Source organism: Oncorhynchus kisutch, linkage group LG1 (genome assembly GCF_002021735.2).
Source record: "Oncorhynchus kisutch isolate 150728-3 linkage group LG1, Okis_V2, whole genome shotgun sequence".
Lineage (NCBI taxonomy): Eukaryota > Metazoa > Chordata > Actinopteri > Salmoniformes > Salmonidae > Oncorhynchus > Oncorhynchus kisutch.
Window position 1 is genome coordinate 9,166,992 of NC_034174.2, and position 20,000 is coordinate 9,186,991.

The 20,000-nt window shown below is 40.9% G+C and overlaps 2 protein-coding genes across 6 annotated transcripts in view; one reads left to right on the forward strand and one right to left on the reverse strand.

Annotated features, from left to right (window-relative positions):
• Positions 1-12,567, forward strand: part of LOC109899779 (NLR family CARD domain-containing protein 3) — a 23,527-nt gene extending 10,960 nt beyond the window's left edge. The window contains exons 7-12 of one of the 2 annotated variants that reach the window (XM_031823516.1): positions 1-99; positions 1,048-2,839; positions 2,985-3,158; positions 5,892-6,108; positions 7,192-7,238; positions 11,739-11,853. The exon at positions 1-99 is cut by the window's left edge and continues 124 nt beyond it. In XM_031823516.1, the coding sequence (XP_031679376.1) occupies positions 1-99; positions 1,048-2,839; positions 2,985-3,158; positions 5,892-6,108; positions 7,192-7,206 (2,297 nt within the window). In that variant the 3' untranslated portion in view covers positions 7,207-7,238; positions 11,739-11,853. Of the gene's footprint in view, positions 100-1,047; positions 2,840-2,984; positions 3,159-5,891; positions 6,109-7,191; positions 7,239-11,738 lie in introns of both variants that reach the window. The other variant, XM_031823461.1, reaches the window with a different exon arrangement.
• A 6,814-nt stretch (positions 12,568-19,381) lies between these two features.
• Positions 19,382-20,000, reverse strand: part of LOC109880429 (anti-Muellerian hormone type-2 receptor) — a 19,383-nt gene continuing 18,764 nt past the window's right edge. For all 4 annotated transcript variants that reach the window (XM_031823697.1, XM_031823577.1, XM_031823612.1 and 1 more), the window contains one exon: positions 19,382-20,000. This exon is cut by the window's right edge and continues 25 nt beyond it. The gene's annotated coding sequence lies outside the window, so the exon portion shown is untranslated.

Sequence of the window (20,000 nt, forward strand, 5' to 3'; positions counted from 1 at the left end):
ATAAACCGGAGAGGATTGCCCGAGAGGGTGCTCTGGACATCTCACTGTACATCCTGAGGAACATTAACCAGATGGAGCTCGCTGACAAACTGGAGAAAAGTAAATTTCTCAAAATGTAGTTTAAGGCTCAATTTATGATATGCGAGCCAAAGAAAGTGTGTTGTTTAAAAAAAAAATCCCATTAAGTTAGGTGCTTATAATTAGATTGTACAATTGCCCCCCAGGGCGGCAGGGTAGCCTAGTGGTTAGAGTGTTGGACTAGTATCCGGAAGGTTTCAAGTTCAAATCCCCGAGCTGACAAGGTACAAATCTGTCGTTCTGCCCCTGAACAGGCAGTTAACCCACTGTTCCTAGGCCATCATTGAAAATAAGAATTTGTTCTTAACTGACTTGCCTGGTAAAATAAAGGTCAAATATAAACATCTTAGTCGTACGCTAAATATATAATACATGTTCAAAACAGTGTTCAGACTCTCATCTTGAGATCCAAATCAAAACTCTAGTAACGTGTATGTTTTAAGTTTTATTTTGCATACATGTACAAACAACAACAAATCAATGAATTGTCAATGTTGGTGAAGCTACTCTGAGAGTATTTTTGATTTATTTTACTTGGCAAGTCAGTTAAGAACAAATTCTTATTTTCAATGACGGCCTAGGAACAGTGGGTTAACTGCCTGTTCAGGGGCAGAACGACAGATTTGTACCTTGTCAGCTCGGGGATTTGAACTTTCAACCTTCTGGTTACTAGTCCAACGCTCTAACCACTAGGCTACCCTGCCGCCCCATTTAGATAGTTTACCAATGTGGCATTCTAATCATGTAAAATCCAAACAGTCCTAAAGCTTGCTTCATTCAAGATGACTAATTCATCAATCATTTTCAAAAAACAGTCAAAGAACAAAAAGCTGATACAAAATGGAGGAAAAATAAATAAATTTGATTTTAAAAAAATCGGTTAAATATGAATTAATGTAAAACAGGGTTACCGGGAGCGATCATCCTCTGATCATCATTCCTCTGCATTGTTTTTTTAACATTTTTTAGATACACCTGCCATGAAGAGCCAACGTAAGCTAAAATCTCATCTGAAAAATAAGTTTGAATGTGTATTGGAGGGAATAGCTAAACAAGGAAACTCCAGACTTCTCAGTAAGATCTATACAGAGCTCTATATCACAGAGGGTAGAAGTGGAGGAGTCAATCATGAAAATGAGATGACACAGATTGAGGCAGCATCCAGGAGACCAGCAACACATGAGACACCAATAAAATGCAATGACATCTTTCAGCCCTTACCTGGACAAGATAAATCTATCAGAACTGTGCTGACGACGGGAGTCGCTGGCATTGGAAAAACAGTCTCTGTGCAGAAGTTCATTCTGGACTGGGCTGAAGGGAAAGAAAACCAGAAGCTTCAATTCATATTTCCACTTTCTTTTCGGGAGATGAATTTTATGAAGGAGAGAAACCACAGCATGATGGAACTTCTTCATCGCTTTGTCATGGAAACCAAAGAATCAGGAATCTCTAACTATGACAAGTACAACGTTCTGTTTGTCCTTGATGGTCTGGATGAGTGTCGACTTCCTCTAGACTTCAAGAACAACAAGATCTGTTTTGATGTCACAGAGTCTACCTCAGTGGACGTGCTGCTGACAAATCTCATCAAGGGGAATCTGTTTCCCTCCGCTTTCCTCTGGATAACCTCCCGACCTGCAGCAGCCAATCAGATCCCTCCGGGGTGTGTTGACCAGGTGACAGAGGTACGAGGGTTCAATGATCCACAGAAGGAGGAGTACTTCAGGAAGAGAATCAGTGATGAGAATTTGGTCAGCAGAATCATCTCACATATCAAGATATCAAGGAGCATCCACATTATGTGCCACATACCTGTCTTCTGTTTGATTTCTGCTACAGTTTTTGAGAACATAATGAAGACAGAAAAAAGAGTGATGCCCAAGACTCTGACTGAGATGTACATGTATTTCCTCATATTTCAGTCCAAACAGACACTGGTGAAGTTTGAAGGGAAAGAACAGATCGATCAACACTGGGATAAAGAGAGCATTATGTCACTGGGGAAACTGGCTTTCCAACAGTTGGAGATAGGCAATCTGATTTTCTATGAGGAAGACCTGAAAAAATGTGGTATTGATGTCAGAGAGGCATCAGTGTATTCAGGACTGTGCACACAGATCTTCAGAGAGGAGACTGGGCTGTACCAGGAGAAGGTATACTGCTTTGTTCATCTGAGCATCCAGGAGTTCATGGCTGCTTTGTATGTGTTCCTCTCAGTCGTCAACAACAACGTGAATCTAATGGCCAATCCGCAATCAACCTCTGCCAAGCTGCGGAACCTGTCTATTGACAACCGTCTAATCGACCTGGCAAGGAGTGCAGTGGACAAGGCTTTAGAGAGTGAGAGTGGACACCTGGACCTGTTCCTCCGCTTCCTTCTGGGCCTCTCATTGAAGTCCAATCAGACTCTCCTACGAGGCCTACTGACACAGACAAGTAGCAGCTCACAGACCAATGAAATGATTGTCAAGTACATCAAGGCAAAGATCAGGGACAAGCCCACCTCGGAGAGATGCATCAATCTGTTCCACTGTCTGAATGAGTTGAATGACCATTCTTTAGTGGAGGAGATCCAAAGCTACCTGAGATCAGGAAGTCTCTCAGAAGCCAGCCTCTCATCTGCTCATTGGTCAGCTCTGGTCTTTGTGTTGCTGACTTCAGAAGAGAAGCTGGAAGTGTTTGACCTGAAGAAATACTCCAGATCAGAGGAAGGTCTTGTTAGGCTGCTGCCAGTGGTCAAAGCCTCCAGAACAGCACTGTAAGTACATGGATATTAAAAACGTAAACATCTGAAATAATGTTTATATTTACACCACAATAAAACATAATTACAGTTTTTTTTTTATCAAATAACATGGCACGCACACAATTGTGAACATTTCCTATTTCTACTTTCCATTTAGGCTGAATGGATGTAACCTCACAGACAGCTGCTGTGCTTCTTTGGCCTCGACTCTCAGCTCAAACTCCTCCCAACTGAGAGAGCTGGACCTGAGTAACAATGACCTGAAGGATTCAGGAGTGAAGCTGCTCTCTGCTGGACTGGAGAGTCCACACTGTCAACTGGAGACACTGAGGTCAACATGTACTTATTATAGTTCCACTATACTGTAGGCTGATACACACTAAACACAAACGCTTCTGTGCCAAAAAAAAAGGGTTATTTGGCTTGTTGCCATAGTGGATCCCGTTTTGGTTCTTCATAGAACCTTTTATGAATGTTCTATAAAGAACTATGCTAATAAGGTTCTAAATGGAACCTATAAGGAACCCTTTCCTAATCACCCCAAAAAAAGGGTTCCCCTTTCTAAGGTTCTTTATCAAACCTTTATGGAGAATGGTTCTATAGAGATAGATCCTATAGAAGAACCACACATATATATTTTTTAAATTCTGGCTATCCATATTATATACATTTTAAAAAGGTTGAATCAGGTTTGTTAGTTCTGTAACAGCAGGGAGTCTCTGAGGAGATCATTATGAACTACTGAGTTACTCAACCGTTCTCAATTGACAGAAGGACATACAGTATATGACGCTATCCCAAGACACCGTCACATGCTACTGTCATGTGATGGCCTAACACAACATGAGATATACTGGTAAACACTCTCACGGGTGCACAACAAGAGCTGTGTTTTTGAAACCACGCCCCAAAATATTAGAATGGGCCACCACCCCTACATTTGAATCATCACTCAAAGAGGAAAGGGACCCTTTTGTGAACCACAAAGAACCATTAAAGGTCTCAAAGGGTTCTCTGAGTCATTATGGTTCCACATAGAACCATCACATTTCCCAAAGAACCATTAATGGTCCCACATTTCCCAAAGAACCATTAAAGGTCTCAAAGGGTTCTCTGAGTCATTATGGTTCCACATAGAACCATCACATTTCCCAAAGAACCATTAAAGGTCCCACATTTCCCAAAGAACCATTAAAGGTCTCAAAGGGTTCTCTGAGTCATTATGGTTCCACATAGAACTATCACATTTCCCAAAGAACCATTAAAGGTCCCACATTTCCCAAAGAACCATTAAAGGTCTCAAAGGGTTCTCTTGAGTCATTATGGTTCCACATAGAACCATCACATTTCCCAAAGAACCATGAAAGGTCCCACATTTCCCAAAGAACCATTAAAGGTCTCAAAGGGTTCTCTTGAGTCATTATGGTTCCACATAGAACCATCACATTTCCCAAAGAACCATTAAAGGTCCCACATTTCCCAAAGAACCATTAAAGGTCTCAAAGGGTTCTCTGAGTCATTATGGTTCCACATAGAACCATCACATTTCCCAAAGAACCATTAAAGGTCCCACATTTCCCAAAGAACCATTAAAGGTCTCAAAGGGTTCTCTGAGTCATTATGGTTCCACATAGAACCATCACATTTCCCAAAGAACCATTAAAGGTCCCACATTTCCCTAAGAACCATTAAAGGTCTCAAAGGGTTCTCTGAGTCATTATGGTTCCACATAGAACCATCACATTTCCCAAAGAACCATTAAAGGTCCCACATTTCCCAAATAACCATTAAAGGTCTCAAAGGGTTCTCTGAGTCATTATGGTTCCACATAGAACCATCACATTTCCCAAAGAACCATTAAAGGTCCCACATTTCCCAAAGAACCATTAAAGGTCTCAAAGGGTTCTCTTGAGTCATTATGGTTCCACATAGAACCATCACATTTCCCAAAGAACCATGAAAGGTCCCACATTTCCCAAAGAACCATTAAATGTCTCAAAGGGTTCTCTTGAGTCATGGTTCCACATAGAACCATCACATTTCCCAAAGAACCATTAAAGGTCCCACATTTCCCAAAGAACCATTAAAGGTCTCAAAGGGTTCTCTGAGTCATTATGGTTCCACATAGAACCATCACATTTCCCAAAGAACCATTAAAGGTCCCACATTTCCCAAAGAACCATTAAAGGTCTCAAAGGGTTCTCTGAGTCATTATGGTTCCACATAGAACCATCACATTTCCCAAAGAACAATTAATGGTCCCACATTTCCCAAAGAACCATTAAAGGTCTCAAAGGGTTCTCTGAGTCATTATGGTTCCACATAGAACCATCACATTTCCCAAAGAACCATGAAAGGTCCCACATTTCCCAAAGAACCATTAAAGGTCTCAAAGGGTTCTCTTGAGTCATTATGGTTCCACATAGAACCATCACATTTCCCAAAGAACCATTAAAGGTCCCACATTTCCCAAAGGACCATTAAAGGTCTCAACGAGTTCTGCGAGTCAGTATGGTTCCACATAGAACCATCACATTTCCCAAAGAACCATTAAAGGTCCCACATTTCCCAAAGAACCATTAAAGGTCTCAAAGGGTTCTCTGAGTCATTATGGTTCCACATAGAACCATCACATTTCCCAAAGAACCATTAAAGGTCTCAACGAGTTCTGCGAGTCATTAATGGTTCCACATAGAACCATCACATTTCCCAAAGAACCCTTGAGGAACCCTATTTTCTTAGTGTGTACCAGCCTAATAGATTTGGGCATGAGAACTGAGTATTCACTGTTTCCAATCTGTATTTTGTAAAAAAAAAAAAAGACTGCTTCCTTGTCATGTTCGTTATATGAAGAGATGTATTAACTCAAATCAATGTGCAATAAACCACTCATTCTCTTTTGTAAAAACAAACAAACAACATGTTTTCATTACAGTTGTTTATCTGGCAAAATGAATGAAAAGATAGCTGCCCACTTAAGATTTTAGCAGTCCGTGTATAAAATAATGTTGGTGTGTAAATGTGGAAATGCTTACGTGTAGAAATGATGATCAACTCTCTGCAGGCTGTCAGGCTGCCTGGTCACAGAGGTAGGCTGTGCTTCTCTGGCCTCAGCTCTGAAGTCAAACCCCTCACATCTAAGAGAGCTGGACCTAAGCTACAATCACCCAGAAGACTCAGCACTGAAGCTGTTCTCTGCAGGACTGGAGAAACTCAAGTATTTTGAGTGTTTGCCTCTATCAGTATTGTCTGCCTGCATGCGAGTATGTTCCTGCATGCATGTGAGTTTGTTCCTGTGTTCCTGCATGCATGTGAGTTTGTTCCTGTGTTCCTGCATGTATGCGAGTGTGTTCCTGTCTGTATGTGAGTTTGTTCCTGTGTTCCTGCATGTATGCGAGTGTGTTCCTGTCTGCATGCGAGTGTGTTCCTGTGTGTCTGCCTGCATGTGAGTGTGTTCCTGTGTGTCTGCCTGCATGCGAGTGTGTTCCTGTGTGTCTACCTGCATGTGAGTGTGTTCCTGTGTGTTCTTGCATGCATGTGATTGTGTTCCTTTATTCATGTGAGTGTGTTCCTGTCTGCATGCGAGTGTGTTCCTGTGTGTCTACCTGCATGTGAGTGTGTTCCTGTGTGTCTACCTGCATGTGAGTGTGTTCCTGTGTCTGCATGCATGTGAGTGTGTTCCTGTGTGTTCCTGCGTGCATGTAAGTGTGTTCCTGCATGCATGTGAGTGTGTTCCTGTGTCTGCATGCATGTAAGTGTGTTCCTGTGTCTCTGCATGCATGTGAGTGTGTTCCTGTGTGCCTGCATGTGAGTGTGTTCCTGTGTGTCTGCATGCATGTGAGTGTGTTCCTGCATGCATGTGAGTGTGTTCCTGTGTCTCTGCATGCATGTGAGTGTGTTCCTGTGTGTCTGCCTGCATGTGAGTGTGTTCCTGCATGTCTGTATGCATGTGAGTGTGTTCCTGTGTGTCAAACCTGAGTTAGTAAGCAGCCTATCAGATTGAAGGAGACACTAGTGATCAAACCTGAGTTAGTAAACAGCCTATCAGATGGAAGGAGGAACTAGTGATCAAACCTGAGTTAGTAAGTAGTCTATCTTTGGTAGAGTGGGCACGGCTCGCCTTGTTCCTCCCAACAGTCAAACAAACAGTGAGATATTGATTTATTTTTTATTTTTGTGAAAGTAACTCAACGTAATGTAACTAGTAATATAATGTGTTACCTTCCAGTAATATTGTCTGTAATATTGTTAAATGTAACGAGTAACTAATCCCAACACTTCATGTGTGTAAGTCTGATATATATGAATCATTATCTATTTTTTAATCCTTTTTTTTTATTTTTTTTTTACATCATCTTTTACAGTTTGGACAATGGTGAAGAGCGCCGGTTACAACCAGGACTTAAAAAATGTAAGTGATGAATGTTTAAGTTAAACAATGTATTGAGCTGAAACCGGGCTGTGGAGGCTCTGATGCAAAGTTCTGATTCAAGTTCCATATAGTGACCTGCGTTTCTTCCTAGACTCTAGGGCAGGGCTGGGCAACCCTGTTCCTAGGCTGCGTTTCTTCCTAGACTCTAGGGCAGGGCTTGGCAACCCTGTTCCTAGGCTGCGTTTCTTCCTAGACTCTAGGGCAGGGCTTGGCAACCCTGTTCCTAGGCTGCGTTTCTTCCTAGACTCTAGGGCAGGGCTGGGCAACCCTGTTCCTAGGCTGCGTTTCTTCCTAGATTCTAGGGCAGGGCTGGGCAACCCTGTTCCTAGGCTGCGTTTCTTCCTAGACTCTAGGGCAGGGCTTGGCAACCCTGTTCCTAGGCTGCGTTTCTTCCTAGACTCTAGGGCAGGGCTTGGCAACCCTGTTCCTAGGCTGCGTTTCTTCCTAGACTCTAGGGCAGGGCTTGGCAACCCTGTTCCTAGGCTGCGTTTCTTCCTAGACTCTAGGGCAGGGCTGGGCAACCCTGTTCCTAGGCTGCGTTTCTTCCTAGACTCTAGGGCAGGGCTAGGCAACCCTGTTCCTAGGCTGCGTTTCTTCCTAGACTCTAGGGCAGGGCTTGGCAACCCTGTTCCTAGGCTGCATTTCAAACTCATTAAAGACACACCCTCATCCACTTACCCTTGGGGGAATCCCCAAGGCCATATTTGTCATGGGTCCAAATGATTAGCCAAGCAAGAGAAGTTTGCAATGCAAGTTCTTCTGCCTTCCTTTTTAATGGAGTTTACGAGTGCACAATTCTGTTCACTTCAGGGCCTGAAACACTCCATAATTCAATTCGCGGTGATTGTACATCCGCTAAGAAAAGTTCACCAAAACCTCAACGTCAATATGGAGTCAACATACAAGTGTACGTAAAAACAAATGGAAATAAGTTGGAAATTGTGCTACTAATGCACAAACACGTTTCGTAAAATGAATGATATTTTTCTTTGGTTAGCTTTTGGAAATTCTTCAGAAGTTCCAGCTAGGCAGGCTAACGTTAGATAGCTAATTAATTTGCTAGCTATCATATACAGGGTGTTACAGTATGCGTATATTAATAATTATACAGTTAAAATAAGTAGACATGCAATCATAATTGACTGTAGGGCATATAAAGCAACCACAAGCTACCAGCGGCTGAAAAAACAATAATCGCGGGACGAACGAGTGACGAATTTTAGGGCAAGGGCGGTCCATTTCAAATGCATTCCTTCCTTCCTCGCCCCTTTGCCTGCAAGTGTAAACTCGTCAGACGTCGTGTTACGTCATCGAAAGTGTCCGCTTAAATTAGAGGGCTGAGGGGAGAGGCTGTGTCTGTTAAGTGTTTGGAATGCAGCCCTGGAGTGCCGTAAGTTTAGAGAGTTTTGTTCCAACTAGGCACCACACCTGAACAACTGAGCTAATTGATCAGTTTAGTGATTGCCTAAATTCAACACACCTGGTTTTCAAATCAAAAGTCAAATCAAATGTTATTTGTCACATGCTCCAAATACAACAGGTGTAGTAGACCTTACAGTGAAATGCTGAATACAACAGGTGTAGTAGACCTTACAGTGAAATGCTGAATACAACAGGTGTAGTAGACCTCACAGTGAAATGCTGAATACAACAGGTGTAGTAGACCTCACAGTGAAATGCTGAATACAACAGGTGTAGTAGACCTTACAGTGAAATGCTGAATACAACAGGTGTAGTAGACCTTACAGTGAAATGCTGAATACAACAGGTGTAGTAGACCTTACAGTGAAATGCTGAATACAACAGGTGTAGTAGACCTTACAGTGAAATGCTGAATACAACAGGTGTAGTAGACCTTACAGTGAAATGCTGAATACAACAGGTGTAGTAGACCTTACAGTGAAATGCTGAATACAACAGGTGTAGTAGACCTTACAGTGAAATGCTGAATACAACAGGTGTAGTAGACCTTACAGTGAAATGCTGAATACAACAGGTGTAGTAGACCTTACAGTGAAATGCTGAATACAACAGGTGTAGTAGACCTTACAGTGAAATGCTGAATACAACAGGTGTAGTAGACCTTACAGTGAAATGCTGAATACAACAGGTGTAGTAGACCTTACAGTGAAATGCTGAATACAACAGGTGTATTAGAGCTTACAGTGAAATGCTGAATACAACAGGTGTAGTAGACCTTACAGTGAAATGCTGAATATAACAGGTGTAGTAGACCTTACAGTGAAATGCTGAATACAACAGGTGTAGTAGACCTTACAGTGAAATGCTGAATATAACAGGTGTAGTAGACCTTACAGTGAAATGCTGACTACAACAGGTGTAGTAGACCTTACAGTGAAATGCTGAATACAACAGGTGTAGTAGACCTTACAGTGAAATGCTGACTACAACAGGTGTAGTAGACCTTACAGTGAAATGCTGAATACAACAGGTGTAGTAGACCTTACAGTGACATGCTGACTACAACAGGTGTAGTAGACCTTACAGTGAAATGCTGAATACAACAGGTGTAGTAGACCTTACAGTGAAATGATGAATACAACAGGTGTAGTAGACCTTACAGTGAAATGCTGAATACAACAGGTGTAGTAGACCTTACAGTGAAATGCTGACTACAACAGGTGTAGTAGACCTTACAGTGAAATGCTGAATACAACAGGTGTAGTAGACCTTACAGTGAAATGCTAAATACAACAGGTGTAGGTAGACCTTACAGTGAAATGCTGAATACAACAGGTGTAGTAGACCTTACAGTGAAATGCTGAATACAACAGGTGTAGTAGACCTTACAGTGAAATGCTGAATACAACAGGTGTAGTAGACCTTACAGTGAAATGCTGAATACAACAGGTGTAGTAGACCTTACAGTGAAATGCTGAATACAACAGGTGTAGTAGACCTTACAGTGTAATGCTGAATACAACAGGTGTAGTAGACCTTACAGTGAAATGCTGAATACAACAGGTGTAGTAGACCTTACAGTGAAATGCTGAATACAACAGGTGTAGTAGACCTTACAGTGAAATGCTGAATACAACAGGTGTAGTAGACCTTACAGTGAAATGCTGAATACAACAGGTGTAGTAGACCTTACAGTGAAATGCTGAATACAACAGGTGTAGTAGACCTTACAGTGAAATGCTGAATACAACAGGTGTAGTAGACCTTACAGTGAAATGCTGAATACCACAGGTGTAGTAGACCTTACAGTGAAATGCTGAATACAACAGGTGTAGTCGACCTTGCAGACCAGTACAGAGTCAATGTGGAGACTATATACAGGGGGTACCGGTACAGAGTCAATGTGGAGGCTATATACAGGGGGTACCGGTACAGAGTCAATGTGGAGGCTATATACAGGGGGTACTGGTACAGAGTCAGTGTGAAGGCTATATACAGGGGGTACTGGTACAGAGTCAATGTGGAGGCTATATATACAGGGGGTACTGGTACAGAGTCAATGTGGAGGCTATATATACAGGGGGTACTGGTACAGAGTCAATGTGGAGGCTATATACAGGGGGTACAGGTACCGTGTCAATGTGGAGGTTATATACAGGGGGTACCGGTACCGTGTCAATGTGCAGGGGTACAGGTTAGTCGAGGTAATTTGTAAAGTGACAATGTATAGATAATAAACAGCGAGTAGCAGCAGTGTAAAAACATAAGGGGCGGGTCCATGTAAATAGTCCGGGTGGCCATTTTGATTAATTGTTCAGCAGTCATAAGGCTTGGGGGTAGAAGCTGTTACGGAGCCTTTTGGTGCTAGACTTGGTGCTCCGGTACCGCTTGCCGTGCGGTAGCAGAGAGAACAGTCTATGACATGGGTGACTGGAGTCTTTGACCATTTTTTTGGAGCCTTCCTCTGACACCGCCTGGTCCAGGTCGGTTAAATTAAAAACATGAAGTGCCTATGGCACTCCGGGACCAAGTTTGCCTGTCCCTGCTCTAGTGACCCAGGGCCGACGCCAGAATAAATCAGTTGGACGGGCCTCTGGTTTCCATTGGTCGGGCACGTTATTTACACTGTGCCTCCTGTGTGTGCACAATTTTTTTTTAATAGTAAAAGATCATAGGCAACTGGTGAGTTTCAAGGTTGAGGATTCTAAGTGACCATTCTTTAATTCTCAGCCAAAGAACAAAGAAGTGTTAAATACAGAGTTTGGTCTACAGTTAGACATCAACAAATAACAAATAAATACAAAAAGTAACACAATAACATAACAATAAAAAGACTATATATACAGGAGTGTACCGGTACTGAGTCGGTGTGTGGGGGGTACCGGTTAGTTGAGGTCATTTGTACATGTAGGTAGGGGTGTAGTGACTATGCATAGATAAACAATAACCAATGTTGTTTATGGTGTGATATGAAGCTGGAGTCAGTGAATAATGTTAGTTGATTAGATGGGACAAATGTAACTTGTAATGTGTTTTTGTTGTTGGTTCCGCCATCAGATGCCTGTGAACTCACACTGGATCCAAACACAGCAGGCAGACAGCTCATTCTGTCTGAGGACAACAGAAAAGTGACATCGGTGGAGAGTTTTAAGGACCGGCCACAGGTGCTGTGTAGAGAGGGTCTGAATGGGCGTTGCTACTGGGAGGTAGAGTGGAGTGGGGAAAAAACTCGTTTGGCAGTGACCTATAAAAGAAAAATGAGTTTTGACTCCAATCTACTTGGAAGCAATGACATATCTTGGGGTCTGGGATGCTATAGTGATGGTTACACTGCCTGGCACAATGGTAATCACACGACCATACTGGCACCTTACTCCAATAGAGTTGGAGTGTATCTGGACTGGCAGGCTGGTTCTCTTACCTTCTATAGCATCTCCTCTGACACACTGACCCACCTGCACACATTCCACACCTCATTCAATGAGCCCCTCTATGCAGGGTTTTTGGTTGAGGAGACGGTTTCCCTGTGCAGGGTGATTTTTAGCTCGAGCTGCTAGACCTGTTAGACCTGCTAGACCTTATTGTTTCTTAGCAACTGGACCTTCCAGGTAAATCTGGCTATTCAAATGCATCTTTCTTCTTCTTTGGTACAAAATACAGTTTCCCCATCAATAGAAGAAAATGTTACGTAGCATATTATGTATTCAAGTAGGCCTACAGATATTATACAATAAAAAATAATTCAACATGAAGAAGGAAGTGATGCTGCCATAGACCTGATATATTGACCTTTACACGGAACCCAAACCGGCTGTGCGCCATCGTGCATAAATGGATTTTGACCCCCCCCCCCCCCCACACACACACACACACCAAATGCGATCATGACACGCAGGTTAAAATATCAAAACAAACTCTGAACCAATGACATTAATTTGGGGACAGGTCGAAAAGCATTAAACATGTATGGCAATATAGCTAGTTAGCTTGCACATGCTAGCTAACGCTAATTCTTCCTATTTAGCTAGCTTGCTGTTGCTAGCTCATTTGTCCTGGGATATAAACATTGAGTTGTTATTTTACCTGAAATGCACAAGGACCTCTAATCCGACAATTAATCCACACATAAAACGGACAATCGAATCGTTTCTAGTCATCTCTCCTCCTTCCAGGCTTTTTCATCTTTGAACTTATATGGTGATCGCATCTAAACTTTCATTGTATTACCACAACAACCGGCAACAAAGTTCGCCTTTCAATCACCCACGTGGGTATAACCAATGAGGAGATGGCACGAGGGTACCTGCTTCTAGAAACCAATGAGGAGATGGGAGAGGCAGGACTTTCCGGGCTCGATCTGCGTCAGAAATAGGAATGACTTCTATTTTAGCCCTTGGCATCGCAGACGGTCATTGGCCCGAGCAGTGTGGGTGCAATAGTTGAATAACATCGATTTCTAAATTTATTTTGCGAAGCTCGCGCATGCGACGTGTCCGGTCTGGTCAGCATGCAAGGTTAGATAATAGTAGCCTATGGACCTAAGGGCTATCGATTGAACATACATGAAAGTGATGTCAATATATATCCTAATAATCTAGCTATTATATAATTCAGTTATTTTGCTTCACTTTTTTTTTTTACATTGCAAACTTTTAAAGCTATTTATATTCAACTATGACGTTTTTGGTGGTCACATAGAAACAGATAAACATCTTCATAAACGGTGATCTGACGATGAATTTAGCTGTTCTACGAGTTGTCTGAGGCAGGCGTTAGATTACGAGCAATTTCAAGTGCAACGTTAATAAATACGGTTTTGGGAAACGCTCGGTAATGTAAATATGGTTTTACCAACGTTCTAACGATGAATTTACCCTTAAGATGTATTTTGGGAAACCGGGCCCTAATCGAAAAAAACATGTATGTTTCTACGGTATATTACTATACACGTTATGTTCCTAGTCAGTTTGAATGCCTATCCCTAAACCCAATTTACGGATGTGGGGTATACCGCCACCCTCTGCTCACTCCAGGGAATTTCAGGGTATTGGTAAATTACCTGGGCCTCGTTTCCCACTTGAGATGTAGCTTAATTTAAAACAATACGATGATCGTACGCTACCAGCTTTCACTAAGTGTATCGTTAGACAACCTGGTCTCAGAGCTTTTCGTATTATTCTGTAGATCAATTCAATACACTACACTTAGTATGATTTTTGATTTAACCTTTATTTAACTAGGCAAGTCAGTTAAGAGCAAATTCTTACTTACAATGATAGCCTACCACAGCCAAACCCTAACGCAGGGCCCTATGGGACTCCCAATCACAGCCTGTTGTGATACAGCCTAGAATCAAACCAGGGTCTGTAGTGACACCTCTAGCACTGAGATGCAGTACCTTAGACTGCTGCGCCTCGGGAGCCCAAAATGATGTGTTTTGTATGGTATGTATTAGTCCTAATTTGTGGATTTCCATCACCCATGTTGTATGATATGTTATGAATTTGTAAAACGTATGATATGTTACGAATTTGTAAAATTTATGATATGTTACACATTTAAAAAATTGATGATATGTTGTAAATTTGAAAAACGTTTATTTTTTATTTTTATTTTTTACATTTCCTGTGTTACGTCTAGTCTATGAGACCAGGCTGCGTTAGACTGTAGATATTGATAGGATCGAAAAGAAAATCTGCGCTGCTCAAGGATCAGCTTTCTCCATTAAAATCTTACCTTTTAACATTACAATTATACAACAATATTGACGACAGATAAGTTCCTAGTGAGATATTACCTATGGCTACAAATATTGAAGGTGCTTGTTATGCTTAGCCAATAATAGAGCCAATACATCACAGATTGGGCACATGTTGTCACACACCATGAAACACATTGAGGCAAAAATTACAGACGGTAAGTAGCCTAGTGGAAAAATATAACTCGATATGATTTCAAGGCTCAATTATCCTATTTATCTTTTAATGAAGTCATCTCGGTTTTCATTTGAAGCATTGTGTTATCTTTCATTTGTTTGCAGTGGCAACCCGTCATTCACCTGTTTAGCTTAAAAAATAAAAACGTTTGGTTGTTGTTGCCTGTTTTGCATGTTATTTTGCCATTAATACGTGTCACATATCAGTTTGCAAACAATGTAAAATAAATAAATAATTGAGTTAATGAAGATGCATACAAACATGGTCTCTTTTTTGCTTTCTTGAGTAAGGCAGCTCCAAAATGCAGGTGTTTCAGCCTAGCTCAGTGCTTTCTGTGGTGATGGGGCAGACAGCGGAAAATATGGAGTTTAGGGGATTGGTAATGTTCTCTAGTTGCGCTGTGATTGGCTCAGTGTTCTGTTACACATGGGGACACTACGTCACCGCAAAATCTACAGGTAGAGCTCGAAAATTCAAGCCCCTTGGGTGCTGCCATAGAGTTACATTAGAATTGCCCATCCAAGAAGGCTCAAGGTCATTGGACAGATTGTCAAATCACGTTATATCTACTTTAGCTTTGATTGGACACGTCAACATCATACTTACAAAATCTTAGCTAGAAAGCTAGCAGTCATCATCATGAATCAAGTCGACAATCTACTGGCATCGGCCATTGGACATAAACATTATACGACAAGTTGGAAATCGACTATTCAACACTGAGTGGTTTGGAAGGAATCAGTGGGGTGGGTTTGTGGTCCAAGTCTGGGTTTAACGATCTCTTTTCCAAAGCTTAAAAGGATAAACATTCAACATTTGCCATGCTGTCAATCCAGATTGACTTCTGGAAACTCGGAACTGGGAAATCTCATACTTCATTGAGTTCAAGACAACTGGGAACTCTGGAGAAAAAAAAACGACTAGGAAAATACGTTTCGAACGGTCATCCAACTCGGAATTCCAAGTCAGGAACTCTGGCCTCTTTCTAGAGCTCCGACCTGAAGATCACTGACGTCATCATGATTTGACCTTGTTTTTTTCCCCCAGTTGTCTTACGGTTTTCCTCTTATCCTCTCGTCGTCCCCTTATGCCATAGTTTGTACATCTCAATTTTCAGTAGAAACCACATTTGTTTAAGCAAGTCAGCCGTATCAGCTATGTTTTTTTTTTTTTATCAGCTGAGGCATTAAATTAGGCTGCCAGACAAGACTCCGCTGAAAGCCAGGTGTAGCAGTGGTAAGGTGTTGGGACTCTGCTGTTGAAGGCCCTAACAGTTTGTGGGCACCGTTTGTCACTGTTATAGTACAAGTCATGTATTGTTTAGTGTTGTGTTGTGGCTTTGCTGGCATGCATCTAAAAAAGTGTGGGTAGTTTGCCCCACCACGATTTACACAGTGGTGTAAAGTCCTTAAGCAAAAATACTTTAAAGTACTACTTAAGTTGTTTTGGGGGTATCTGTACTCTGCTTTACTATTCATATTTTTCCCAACTTTTACTTTGACTTCACTACATTGCTAAAGAAAATAAGGTACTTTTTAGTCCATGCATTTTCACTGACACCCAAAAGTACTTGTTACATTTTTACAGGAAAATTGTCAAATTTACACACTTATCAAGAGAACATCCCTGGTCATCCCTACTGCCTCTGATCTGGCAGACTCACTAAACACAAATGCTTCGTTTGGACATAATGTCTGAATGTTGGAGTGTCCCCCTGGCTGTCTGTCACTAAATAAAAAAAAAAAAGAGAATTGTGCCGTCTGGTTTGCTTAATATAAGGAATTTGAAATGGTTTATACTTTTGACTTTTGATACTTAAGTACATTTGAGGAATTCCATTGGCTTTCAATACTTAAGTATATTAAAAACCAAATACTTTGACTTTTACTCAAGTAGTATTTTACTGGGTGACTTTTTACTTTTACTCATTTTCTATTAAGGTATCTTTACTTTTACTCAAGTACGACAATTGATGCTTGGTGCTAACATGCAAGCTTTGTCCTGATCTAGTCAACACTCCGATTGTGCCCAGAAGTGGACGGTTAAAAGATGTATTGTAATCTGATCTTATAAATGTAAACAGACAAGATCAAGACAAAATCAGGATGAAGGACGAATGACGCATGTTAATGGCAGGTTTAAACAGGGCTTCTGATTGTTGTCTTGTCAATGCATTTAATTTGTATCAACATTTGTGGAGCTGCCTCTTGGCCAGTGATTCCTTGTAAAACACATTATTATGCCAATGGAACTCAGATGTAATGGTGAAATGAAACAATATAAGATACAAGTATCATATATAAACAGTTGAAGTCGGAAGTTTACATACACTTAGGTTGGAGTCATTAAAACTCGTTTTTCAAACACTCCACAAATTTCTTGTTAACAAACTATAGGTTTTGGCAAGTCGGGTTAGGACATCTACTTTGTGCATGACACAAGTCATTGTTCCAACATTTGTTTACAGACAGATTATTTCACTTATAATTCACTGTATCACAATTCCAGTGGGTCAGAAGTTTACATACACTAAGTTGACTGTGCCTTTAAACAGCTTGGAAAATTCCAGAAAAGGATGTCATGACTTTAGAAGCTTCTGATAGGCTAATTGACATCATTTGAGTCAATTGGAGGTGTACACGAGGATGTATTTCAAGGCCTACCTTCAAACTCAGTGCCTCTTTGCTTGACATCATGGGAAAATCTAAAGAAATCAGCCAAGACCTGAGAAAACAAATTGTAGACCTCCACAAGTCTGGTTCATCCTTGGGAGAAATTTCCAAACGCCTGAAGGTACCACGTTCATCTGTACAAACAATAGTACGCAAGTATAAACACCATGGGACCACGCAGCCGTCATACCGCTCAGGAAGGAGACATGTTCTGTCTCCTAGAGACAGTTTGGCCATAATGACCATCGTTATGTTTGGAGGAAAAAGGGGGAGGCTTGCAAGCCAAAGAACACCATCCCAACCGTGAAGCACGGGGGTGGCAGCATCATGTTGTGGGTGTGCTTTGCTGCAGGAGGTACTGGTGCACTTCACAAAATAGATGGCATCATTAGGAAGAAAAATGATGTGGATATATTGAAGCAACGACAATGACCCCAATCATACTTCCAAAGTTGTGGCAAAATGGCTTAAGGACAACAAAGTCAAGGTATTGGAGTGGCCATCACAAAGCCCTGACCTCAATCCTATAGAAAATTTGTGGACAGAACTGAAAAAGCGTGTGGGAGCAAGGAGGCCTACAAATCTGTGTAACGCATGTGTAACGCATGTGTCATTGGATGTAGACCAGGGTGCGTAGATTTTATTTTAAAATGTCGCCGACAAACTAACAAAACAACCGTGACGCTTACAGGGCTAAGTGCCACAAACAAAGTTCACTACCCACACTCAAAGGAGGGGAAAAGGGCTACCTAAATATGATTCCAAATCAGAGACAACGATAGACAGCTGTCCCTGATTGAGAACCATACCCGGCCAAAACATAGAAATGAAGAAACATAGAAAACAAAACATAGAATGCCCACCCCACATCACACCCTGACCTAACCAAATAAAACGTATCTCTAAGGTCAGGGCGTGACAACCTGACTCAGTTACACCAGCTCTCAGGAGGAATGGGCCAAAATTCACCCAACTCATTGTGGGAAGCTTGTGGAAGGCTACCCGAAACGTTTGACCCAAGTTAGACAATTTAAAGGTATTAATACCGAATACTAATTGAGTGTATGTAAACTTATGACTCACTGGGACTGTGATGAATGAAATAAAAGCTTAAATAAATTATTCCACATTCTTAAAATAAAATGGTGATCCTAACTGACCTAAAACAGGGAATTTTTACAAGGATTAAATGTCAGGAATTGTGAAAAACTGAGTTTAAATGTATTTGGCTAAGTTGTATGTAAACTTCCGATTTCAACTGTATATAACAACCTTGCAAAGTCAGGATCAAGAGTTCAATTACCACTGGAGCCACCCATATGAAAATGTAAGCGTGCCGTAGATATTAAATATGCAATATGTCATGTTTTTGGCAACCCCACCAAATTCACTTAGAAATGTGAGTTATAGATCTGTCATTCTCATTGAAAGCAAGTCTAAGAAGCGGTAGATCTGTTCTATGTGCTCTATTTCTATGCTTCCAGTGTTTAGTTGTTGTGTCTTTTAATTTGGGTTTTGTCCACCAGCTTCAAACCACTGAAAATACAATATTTTTGGTTATGGAAAACATTTTTCACCACATATTAGATGGTACAATGATTGTTTGTTTTGTCACATAAACTCGAAATTAGGCGAAATATTAGAAATTAAGCAAACCAGGAAATGACAGAGTGATTTCTACTGCATATTGCACCTTTTAAAGCATTTGCTAAATGGCATACAGTATATGATTCTATATTATTGCTATAGAAACAAGCATACAGTGTATGATTCTATATTATTGCTATAGAAACAAGCATACAGTATATGATTCTATATTATTGCTATAGAAACAAGCATACAGTATATTATTGCTATAGAAACAAGCATACAGTGTATGATTCTATATTATTGCTATAGAAACAAGCATACAGTATATTATTGCTATAGAAACAAGCATACAGTGTATGATTCTATATTATTGCTATAGAAACAAGCATACAGTATATTATTGCTATAGAAACAAGCATACAGTATATGATTCTATATTATTGCTATAGAAACATGTCAACATATGACACAGTGATCATTCAAAACGAACACATTATGCCTATGATGTTCATCACTATGAGCTTTATTCAAGATAATCCAATCACGTTTCTGTCCTCCACCGTACAAATATCAACATAAAAATGTCAGAGAATATTACTGTGATCCAATATAAAATGCAGATTTAAAAGCAGCTTTGACCTCAGTCGTACCTTAGCAACCTAACGTCTGATTCTGCTGTGCTGTTTACCACCAGGTTTATAGGATTCTGCAACAAATGTCAAACAAGTCTTTAGCAAGAGCCCAATAGAGTTTCACTACAGTACACTTTCTGCATGCACAAACAAAAAAGTAGGAAATGTGTAAGTCAATGAAATAGCAAGCAGACACATCTATTCCAACTGTGACAGTGACAATAATGAGGTGACTAAGTATAGAATAGAATAGAATAGAATACAAGAGAATAGTATAGAATATAATACAGTAGAATATCACACACACGTCAACATGAGAGTAGAGACTGGCACACTGAGCTGTTAGTCTGGTCCTAGACTAAGGAATAATTACATAACCCAAAATATTATATATATATATATATCATATGGAGCAACAGGGGGGTAGAGACACTAGTCTGTCCCTGGCACACTGGGCTGTCAGTCTGGCATCTGAGTCATGGTCCCAAC